An 11568-nucleotide genomic window follows, 5' to 3' on the forward strand; every position below is an offset into this window, starting at 1 on the left:
TTATAATTACAATTTATGTTGAACACTATACTTTATAACTTTTAACTATTTATAATAGTCTCTTGACTATTTTCAAAAGTTTAATTGATATTTTGATTTAAGTTAAACGTTTAACACTATATTGAAATTAATAATTTAACTATTTTACATAAAATCATAAATTATACAAAAGTTGTGATTTTAAAATGACAATTGTTCACATATGATAAAAATGTTTAAACTAATAAGTTAACTATAATTTGTTAACAAGTTAAATTCATAATTTTATAAATAGAAGTAAAAATATGATATTTTAATATCGTAGTTTAGTTAATTTATGATTAAAATTTAGTTCTACATTAATTTAACATTATTAATCAATTTATAATAATTATTAGAAAGAAATTGAAAAATATGGAGGTTTTAATGCATATGGTGCAAGTAAAAATGCCTATTTTATAAGTATACTAGGCGAATGGTCGCGCGTTGTTCAGAAACACTTATATAGTTGAAATTTTTACAAATATATGTTTTCTTAAATATAACAATAATGTTGTTGTTAAATTTGATATAATAATTCGTATACTAAGTTGATATAATACATTGATTATTTTGAATTATTTGATAATGCATATATCTATTAAAATTGAATAATCTCAATCGTTTTAATGACTTCTACCCACGGGTTACTCATGAATGAAAAAAAATATATGGTTTATTGTTATTTATAGTTGTTGTTATTGTTAATTGATTTTTTAAAATTTATTTTGTTTAACGTTTTAATTTCTATCATTATAATTATTTAAAACATCAAACACTATTTTTTGTGTTTAAAGGTAACAATATAATCATTTATATATAATTATTTTAACTATTATTATTGTAAGTTATTTTAAGCTACTTATTTAAAAACTTTTAATGATTATATAAATATATTTAGAAAATATTTTAGTTAAATTGAGATTACAATTTAATTTTTGCATTTACCACTAAAAGTTATCACTTTTAACAATTCAAAAAAAATATTTTTTTGGAATTTTAAGTAGAATTGAAATTTATATTTAAGTTGACCATGTAATTTAATATTTAGATTAACAATTTAAATATTTTATCCAAACTATTCAAAAATTATAGCTTTAAACTGATAATAGTTTACATACAACAACAAATTGAATCTAATAAATCAACTATAATATGTTAAAAGTTAAAAACATAACTTTATAGGTAGAAGTAAACATATTATTTTAATATTGAAATTTAGTTTATTTATGATTACATTTTATGTTTGATATTTATTTAATCTTATTAACAAACTTATAATCATTATTAGTAAGACACTACAATGTATCACATTTAACTATTCACAAAATATTTTTTAGGTTGTTTAAGTTAAACTATGATTTATATTTAAGTTAATCCTGTAATCTTATATTTAAATTAACAATTTAAGTATTTTATCCGAACTGTTCTAAAGTTGTAGCTTTAAAATGATAATGGTATATATACAACAACATTTTTAAAAATAATAAATGAAGTATTATATGTTAAAAGTTAGAGACATAAATGACATGAAAAATGGAGATTGATTCTCCACCGTTATCTTTTTAAAGAAAGTTTACGAAAATATTCGCCAACATATCTGTTATAATCATATTTTTGAAAATTGTTCTCAATATATATATATATATATATATATATATATATATATATATATATATATATATATATATATATATATATATATATATATATATATATACACACACACACACACGCGCGCGCGCGCACACACACACACACAGAGGTTTATACGGGGATGTATATCTATCGTGCGGATGTGTGGATAATGTTATTCTGTGAGAATTTGTTGTTTGGTAATGTGAATACGTTCAACCTCACATAACTAATATTATTATCATACATTTTCACTAATTAAATGGTTTATAGGGGTATTATGGACCTTTTTTTTAATGATTTTCATTATGTCATAATGTGTTTTTTATAATTGTATCTTGTAAGAATGAGGATGAGTGAAAACGATGCATGAGTATACAAATGAATAAAAATTAGAAATAATGCATGATAATGACAATATTTATTTAAGTTTGAACGTATTCACATTATCAAGCAACATATTATCTTAGTCATTCTGGTAGGATAACACTATCTAAATATGTCCGCACGATAGATGTCATCCACATTTTAACCCCTCTCTCTCTCTCTCTCTCTATATATATATATATATATATATATATATATATATATATATATATATATATATATATATATATATATATATATATATATATATATATATATATATATATATATATATATATATATATATATATATATAAAAGGTGGAAATGCAACTTTGGCATGCAAAGGTAGGTTACTTATACTGTCGATAGTTTGAGGCATCGAATATATTTACAACTTACAAGAACCATGATTATGTTACCAAACAACATAGCCAAATGTGGCAACTTCTCAATCCATCAAATATCATATAATATGTCCTTTTCATCACCACTAGTTTTCTATTCGATTAAACTTCATAATTATGGGTTTAAAGCTTAATCCAGCAAGACGTATGTATAATACTTCATAAACAAGTATTGATGTTATATATATATATATATATATATATATATATATATATATATATATATATATATATATATATATATATATATATATATATATATATATATATATATATATATATATATATAAACGTTCAATCGAGAACATTTAAGAACAAAATTGAAGAACACAAGTTTTTTATAATTAAAATTATAAGATAATATTCATATAAATCAAAAAATTGTTACAAACAATTAAAAAACCCACAAACTAACACCACTCACCACCCAACCAACAATATCCACCATCACCACCACCAACTACCACCCACCACCCACCACCACCAACAACCACCAACCGCCACCACCACCAACCACTACCTACCAGCCATTACCACCACCACCCACCACCACCACTAACCACTACTCACAACTCATCACTACCTAGCACCCACCACCACCCACCCACCACAACCACTACCACCCATCACCACCACCACCACCCATCACTACCCACCACCACCAACCACCACCCAGCACCCATCACTACCCAATACCCACCACCAACCGCCACCACCACCACCCATCACTACCCACCACCGTCACCACCACCATCACCACCTACCACTTACCACCTATCACCACTACTACCCACCACTACCACCCATCAATACCCGCCACCACCAACCACTACCCACCACCACCACCACCCATCACTAGCCACCACCACAACTACCAACCACCACCCACTACCACCACCATCACCACCCAACAACCACCACCAGCCACTAGCACCCAACACTACCCACCGCTCATCACCACCCATCACCACCCGTCACCACCACAACCACCACCACCACTACTAACAATTACTCACCACCACCACCCATCACTACCCACCACCCATCACCACCCACGACCACTTGCCACCACCACCAACACAACCACAACCACCACCAACCACTACCCGCCACCACTACCATCACGACCAGCCACCACCACCCACCACCCACCACCCATCACTATCCACCACCCACCACCACCTACCACCACCACCACTCACCCACCCACCACAACCACCACCACCACCACCCACGATCATCACCTACCAACCAACACCACTCACCACTACCACCCATTTCCACCATCTACACCTACCCACCACCCACCAAAACCATCACCCGTCACTATCACCACCACTTGCAACCACCAACCCACCCATCACCACACACTACCACGACCCCGCCTCCACCACCCCCACCCTCACCTACAAAATTTTTTATTGTGTTTTTTGTTCATTGGGTTTTCTCTTGCATATAATCACATGTGGTTATATGTATCGAGTCACATGTGATTATATATATATATATATATATATATATATATATATATATATATATATATATATATCAAATCATATATGATTTATATATTATTGAATACATATAATCACATGTGATTAAATATACGTGAAAAACTAGTTTATCGAGAATGCAAAAATGATTATTGTCCACGTAAAACATATGTGATTAGATACATATAACTACATGTGCTTATATGTATTTAATAAAATATTATTTACGTGGGCCGTATTTATTTTCGTGCTTTCGATTTAATAATTGGAATCGTGTATTAGATCACTTATGATTATATGTATTTAATCACATATGATTTACATGGACAATATTTATTTTCACGTGTTGATTCAATAGTTATTCTTGTGTATTTAATCACATGTGATTATATATATTTAATCACATATGATTCGTAAGGAAAATATTTATTCTTCTGTCGATCCAATAATTATTCTAATATATTTAATCACATGTGATACTGATTATATGTATTTAATCACATATGATTTATGTGGACAAGATTTATGTGATTATATCTACCCACCACTATTACCAACACACAACACTACCACCAACCACCACCCACCTCCACCACCCATTACCACTGCTCGTCACCACGACCACCACCCATCACCCACCAAAACCACCACCACTACCAATCGCCACCACAACCCACCACCATCACCTATCACCACCACCCATTACCTATAACCACTAACATTGTATGTGATTAAATACATATAATGTCATAAATCATATGTGATTATATGTACTTTTTTATATGTGATTAAATACATATAATTACATATGATTATATGTATCTAATCATATATGATTATATGTATCTAATCACATATAATTTAATCGCATGTGTTTATATGTATTCAATCATATGTGACTTATTTCGAAAATATTTGTTTTTAATGAATCTTGTTTATATAAATCATATGTGATTAAATATATATAATCACATGTGATTATATGTATTATCACATGTTATTATATCTATTTAATCACATATGATTTATGTGGATAATATTTATTACTCATTTTCGATTCAATAGTTGGTCTCGTGTATCTAATCATATGTGATTATATGTATTTTATCTCATATCATTTGTATAGAAAATATTTGTTTCCGTGCTCTTGATTCAATAATTGTTCCCGTTTATATAATCACATGTGATTATATATGTATGTAATCACATATAATCTATAGATAAAAATTGTTTATGATTAAATACATTCACATATGAATAAATACAAGAGAAAATTATTAAATCAAAAATAAAAAATGATTATTGTCCAAATAAATCATATGTGATTAGATACATATAATCACATGTGTTTACATGTATTTAATCACATATGATTAAATTTGACAAAGAACAATTATTGAATCGAGAACGTGAAAATGAATCTTCTCCACAAAAATCGTATGTGATTGGATACAAATAATCACATGTGATTATATGTATTTAATCACATATGATTATATGTGATTAAATACATATAATCTAATCACTTGTGATTAAATAATGAGAACAACTATTGAATCGAGAAAGCAAAAATGAACAATGTCCTCATAAATCATATGTGATTAGATACATACAATAGTCACATGTGATTATATGTATTTAATCAGATGTGATTTATGTGGACATGATTCGTTTTTGCGTTCTTGATTCAATATTTATTATCGTGTATATAATTACATGTGGTTATATATATACCTAATTACATATGATTTATATAGACAAGATTCGTTTTTTCCAAATAAAATCATATGTGATTAGAAGCATATAATCATATCTGATTAAATGTATATAATCACGTATGATTAAAGTGGAAAAAAACAATTATTGAATCGAGAACGTGAAAATGAATCTTGTCTAGATAAATCATATGTGCTTAGATACATATAATCATATGTGATTATATGCATTTAATCACATATGATATATGTGGACAATATTTATCTTTGTGTTCTCGATTCAATAGTTGTTCTTGTGTATATAATAATATGTATCTAATCACATATGATTTATATAGACATCATTATTTTTTGTCCGTATAAATCATATGTGACTAGATACATATAATCACATATGATTATATGTATTTAATCACATATGATTACAGTGGACGAAGAACAATTATTGAATCGAGAATGTGATAATGAATCTTAACCATATAAATCTATATGATTGGATAGATATAATCACATTTGATTATATGTATTTAATCAGATATGATTTATGTAGACAATATTTATTTTTTCGGTTTTGACTGAATAATTAATTGTGTGTAATTAATCACATGTGATTATATGTATATAATCACATATGATTTGAGGTGGACAAGATTCATTTTTTCCTTCTCGATTCAATAGTTGTGCTCATATACTTAATCACATACGATTATACATTTAATCACATGTGATAAAATACATGAGAACAACTATTGAATCAGAAAAGTAAAAATGAATTATGTCCACATAAATCATATGAGATTATATTCATATAATCACATGTGATTATTTGTATTTAATACATATGATTAATTTGGATAAAGATTTGTTTTTGCGTTCTAGGTTCAATAGTTGTTAACGTGTATATAATTATATGTGATTGTATGTATCTAATCATATATGATTTAATTTTTCCAAATAAAATCATATGTGATTAGAAACATATAAATCACATCTGATTAAATGTATTTGATCACATATGATTAAAGTGGAAAAAACGATTATTGAATCGAGAACGCGAAAAGAATCTTAGCCACATAAATCATATGTGATTAGATACACATAATCACATGTTATTAGGGTATCTGTGAACAATAACATAAATAAAGTAATGCCTACATAATAGGAGAGTTAGTACTCACCACCAACCCACCTGCGACTACCACGTATGATTAAAGTGGAAAAAAACAATTATTGAATCAAGAACGCGAAAATGAATCTTAGCCACATAAATCACATGTCATTAGATACACATAACCACATGTTATTTTATGTATCTAATAACATATGATTTATGTGGACAATAATTATTTTCATGATCTCGATTCAACAGTTGTTATCGTGTACTTAATCACATGTGATTACACATATTTCATGTAACTCACCTCCTTAATAGGAGAGTTAATGTAACTCACTTCCTTGAACTTGAAAACCAGCTAGTATGAACAACATGTATCATTTTATTTCCGAGAACTTACACAACAATTATAACATTATTTATCTTGTGCTTTGGTTTACTACTTTTATAAAACTTATGTATATATTTTCTTATTTTCTCTTTGATTGTAGTGTGCTTTTGGGGATCTATTTTCTTACCTTTTAACGCATTCTTAAATTTTGATAAAATAATATTAGTAAAGTTACACCTTTTATCTTTTCATAAATATAAAGATCTTATTCTAATGATTTTTGGTTGATTTTATATTAAATTTACAAGTTAGTAACTTTAGGTTGTCACTTTCTGGACCACTCAACACTCTTGGAATAAACTGTACTAATCTACTAAGAATTACATCAATACTTTTATATGTGGGAAACTATACATCCATATCTAATTATAGGATTTGGAATTTTAGCTTTTGGAGTTCTAATGAATTTATTATGATTTTTTCAAGACAATACATGAAATTTGTGACAACATGGACCAGCCTGAGAAGATTGCCAATTTTATTCCTCAAGGAGTTGGAATTTCGAAATGTGATTCAAAGTTTGAAGAAACTGGACAAACTAAGATTTCAAGAAAACTAAGTCTCATGATTTTTAGATGTTGTTATTGACCTGCACAAATTTTAGAAGTTGGAGGATAGATTTGGGAAAATTGATCATAGTAGCTTTTAAATCACTTTTGGTGTTCTATTAAGGACTTAATGGTTAAGCCTTAAGTTTATCACTTTTTATATGATTGTTGATTTTTTATTAGGCTATTATGATATGAAATTCAATTTAACCTAAGATCCTTAATGCTTGGCTTAATGAGGGTTTAAAGTTAAAGGATTTTCATATAAAATGCTACTTTTTCATTGAGACATTTCATCGAACACTTGGTGTTTATAAAAAGTCTATACAAATAATATGTCTGGATCAGAGTGTCGATGTCAAAATATATTATCAAATTCCTAGTTAATATTGATAATATAATCTATAAATCATTCAATACTAATATTATGACCTCTAAATGAATTAAATATTATATACTAAATAATAAAACTGATAATTTATAGAATGCTAGATGTAGGGAGGGTTTGCCTTTTCTTACCTGCTGCCGAGAAGAAACAGAAAACAAAGAAAGAAAGTCAATATATCACTCTTCCTCTTCCTTGAACATTAGCACCCTTTTCTCTAGACATCTCTTTTTTTTTATTTTTTACTTTTTGTACCACGCTGTACAAGATAGAAGAACAACTGCGATTTAGGGCACTGCTTAAGGGCATGAAATTCTCATTCATTTTCAATGAATTGTTGGAACGCTCTGAGATCGGAGGAGGAGATGATTTGGAAAAGTCGTTATGCTTGCTGATGGTACCGGAAGTAGAGTTGAGAATGTCGGACCGATAGTAGATCGCCCAACGACATTACCATGGAGTTGTGGTATATATTCACATACAATTTTACAAGGTGAAAAGCCATGAGTTGAGAACTGTGGAACTAGAAGAAGATTTGGTAACATTCAGCTGTAGATTCGATGGAACTATATCTTATGGCATGTGAATCGATATCGTTGTCATGATTTAAAAAATGTTCTCAATGTTCTCACGGGAAAAATGTTCTCATTGGAACATAACTTTTTTTTTTCTCTCTCTCTTTTTATATATATATATATATATATATATATATATATATATATATATATATATATATATATATATATATATATATATATATATATATATATATATATATATATATATGCCGCCTTGTGTTGTCACCCTCGTGCATATGCATGCGTAATTAGCTGAACTTAATTGTATAATGAGCTTTTATGAAATCGTTTTTTTTTTTGTCTACGTGTCAATTGATAATTGAATAAGTATTCCATTGTTAATGAGATAAGTTAAAAGTACCCGACATACGTGATTAAACTAATGTGACTAATTTTGTAATAATCAAGATTCAACATGGGTAAATTGGCACTCTAATTTAAAGGACTCTCCGAAATGAAACACTATAAATATTATAAACATCTCTACTAAAAAGCTTTGTAAATTGACATAACGGGGGACACAATACTTTCTAAGTCAAAGCTTTTGTAGTTTTTGACCCGCTATGCTGTTTTATCCGATTGATCGGTATGAAAAAAAATGTAATATATATATTTTGATTAAAAAATTAAATTGTTTATTATTTTTTTTCTATAAATATTCATAACTATTAAAATTTTAACACGTATCAATATTCATATTTTTTTTAATTATCTCATTAAGCATATATTAAGGAAATCAAATAAAATTAAATTGAATCATAGAATGATGACGGTTATTATAATTTTAATGAGTGAAATCTCTAAAAATTTCTTTAAGAAAATAGCTTAAAACTATATAAAAATCTATATGGCTCTATGTGTGCTAAAAGAAACTTATATATATATATATATATATATATATATATATATATATATATATATATATATATATATATATATATATATATATATATATATATATATATATATATATATTAAACTCCATACTTTTTCGGGATCAAAAAGCTTAAACTGTCGTAACAATTACATAGCTCATTCATTTGTATCATTTCGGTTGATATTAATCAAATTCCGCTTAATGACTATTGGTAGTTTTGCTTGTTCTTTCACTTGTCCGCTTGGTGAACCATTTATGCTAAAACTAAAATCAGAAAGATTTGTTAAAATCCAAAAATAAGATAGAAATATGTAATCTCTTATGATATTCCATAAAAACAAAACTATTTTACTAAAAGAATATGACAATGAACCAAATTTAATCCACTTGAAAACACATTCCTCAAAATCTTAGGCGTGACACACCATAGTGGGGTACATTATCATGATGTAGATGAACACACACACCATCCCCCTCAAATTTTGCCATTTCAAGATCATCTCCCTCAACCTCTCTAATTAATATATCTTTCTACACAAGTCAACCCCACCATCCTATGACATGCACATTGGTATCACTCATGCAACATAATCACATCATCCTCATAGTCATCATGCATGCACCCATTGTCCCCCTTTTATCGTTTTCAGTTATATTCTATTCCGGCGACTAGTGAACGTCTGAAGCACCACCGTGCCGGCAGCTGGGAACTCATCCATACTGAAGCTCCGGCACTTCAGCCCAAGATGTTCCACCGCACCCTTTATACGTGCACACATGTCCTGACTGGCGCTGGTGGTGGCAACGGAAACTGTCCCTGGACCAAAAACTCTCACGGCTTTTTTCACCATATCCGCCATGTCGTCATTGTAAATAGACGCAACGCACTCGAAGCTTGCGTAGCTAAACCCATCCTCCGGCGTCACGTGAATAGTGGAATAACGGTCGCCGTCAATGCCATTCATTGAGTACCCACAGGGGTCGAAAGCGAAATCACATATGTGCGCATTTTGGTTAATACGGTTGATGCCTGTTATCTCCGTCATCTCTCTTCCAGCAGAGTCACCGTTTTTTCCATCGTTTGGATGGCGAAAAAACTTGCGAGCTAGGGTTTGATCAAGATCCGTCATGCACACCTCGACCGTGTATAAGTCTAGTGGTGCGTTATCGGAGTATTCAACAGCTCCGGCAGAAAACACATGCCATGAGTGAGACTTGAGTTTAGAGGGAATTACAGAAGCTTTTCTGTAACATAGGCTTGCGGGGATGCTATCCTCCAAGTACGCTACTTCTTCTTGGAAACTGGTGTGAGGGTGTGGTTGAGCTTGTGGGAAGATGAAGCTTCCACGGGTGTAACGAAGAGCCGTTATATGAAGGTTGAGGGTTCTAGCGTGATGAATGAATGGTTGAACCGATTTCAAGAGCTGAGTGGTGCCACAGGTTTTGATGATAATCTTGGTAGGGTAAACAAAGAGTGAGGATTCAGACAAGACGTATGAATCAAAGTGTAGATTGCCAAGTGCTGAGACAACCGTACATTGTACTTGATGGAGAACTTGTTCAAGAAACTTGAATTCGAGTTCCCTGAGGCCAATGCCGATATCAGGATCATGACTGGAGAACTGAAGCTCCAGTCGTTTTTCAAAGCCTTCGAAACCAGAAACGGCCATGGATGAAAGGTGATGGAGTATAATATAGTTGTTGCAATATTAATTGTGTTTGTGATGGGTAGAATAGAGTAGTTTGGGTTATGAACGGTTATATAGGGGTGTAGTTATGGAGAGAGAAAGGGTGGGGGAAAGAGTGGAGGAGCATGCGGGTTTGGCAACCAAGAGATATCATTGAGAGCATAATGAATACAAGATTTTAGCTTGTGCTCAGCAAAGATAAAGTGGGCATTGGCTCGATTGTGTCTGCTAATGCTAATTTCACAAACTAAATTCAGCGAACTAGAAAAACTAAACCCAAAAAATGTATTTGGAAAAGGACATTATACGACTTTCATCCGTATTTCGTTTAGCTTTGTCCATTTTCTCATGAGA

At 30.2% G+C, this 11568-nt stretch overlaps 1 protein-coding gene across 1 annotated transcript; it reads right to left on the reverse strand.

Annotated features, from left to right (window-relative positions):
- Positions 1 to 9823: 9823 nt before the first annotated feature.
- LOC145001163 (S-adenosylmethionine decarboxylase proenzyme 4-like) lies at positions 9824 to 11242 on the reverse strand. Its single transcript, XM_078960515.1, has one exon. It carries the CDS (start codon positions 11194 to 11196, stop codon positions 10177 to 10179), a length of 1020 nt encoding a protein of 339 aa, XP_078816641.1. The 5' UTR covers positions 11197 to 11242; the 3' UTR covers positions 9824 to 10176.
- Between the last annotated feature and the right edge of the window lie 326 nt (positions 11243 to 11568).

The sequence above is a fragment of the Lactuca saligna genome, chromosome 6 (genome assembly GCF_052625555.1).
Source record: "Lactuca saligna cultivar CGN05327 chromosome 6, ASM5262555v1, whole genome shotgun sequence".
Taxonomy (NCBI): domain Eukaryota; kingdom Viridiplantae; phylum Streptophyta; class Magnoliopsida; order Asterales; family Asteraceae; genus Lactuca; species Lactuca saligna.

What these genes read in the sequence shown, in the direction of transcription:
- LOC145001163 (XM_078960515.1), bottom strand. Translation starts at nt 11,196, where the DNA reads ATGGCCGTTTCTGGTTTCGAAGGCTTTGAAAAACGACTGGAGCTTCAG.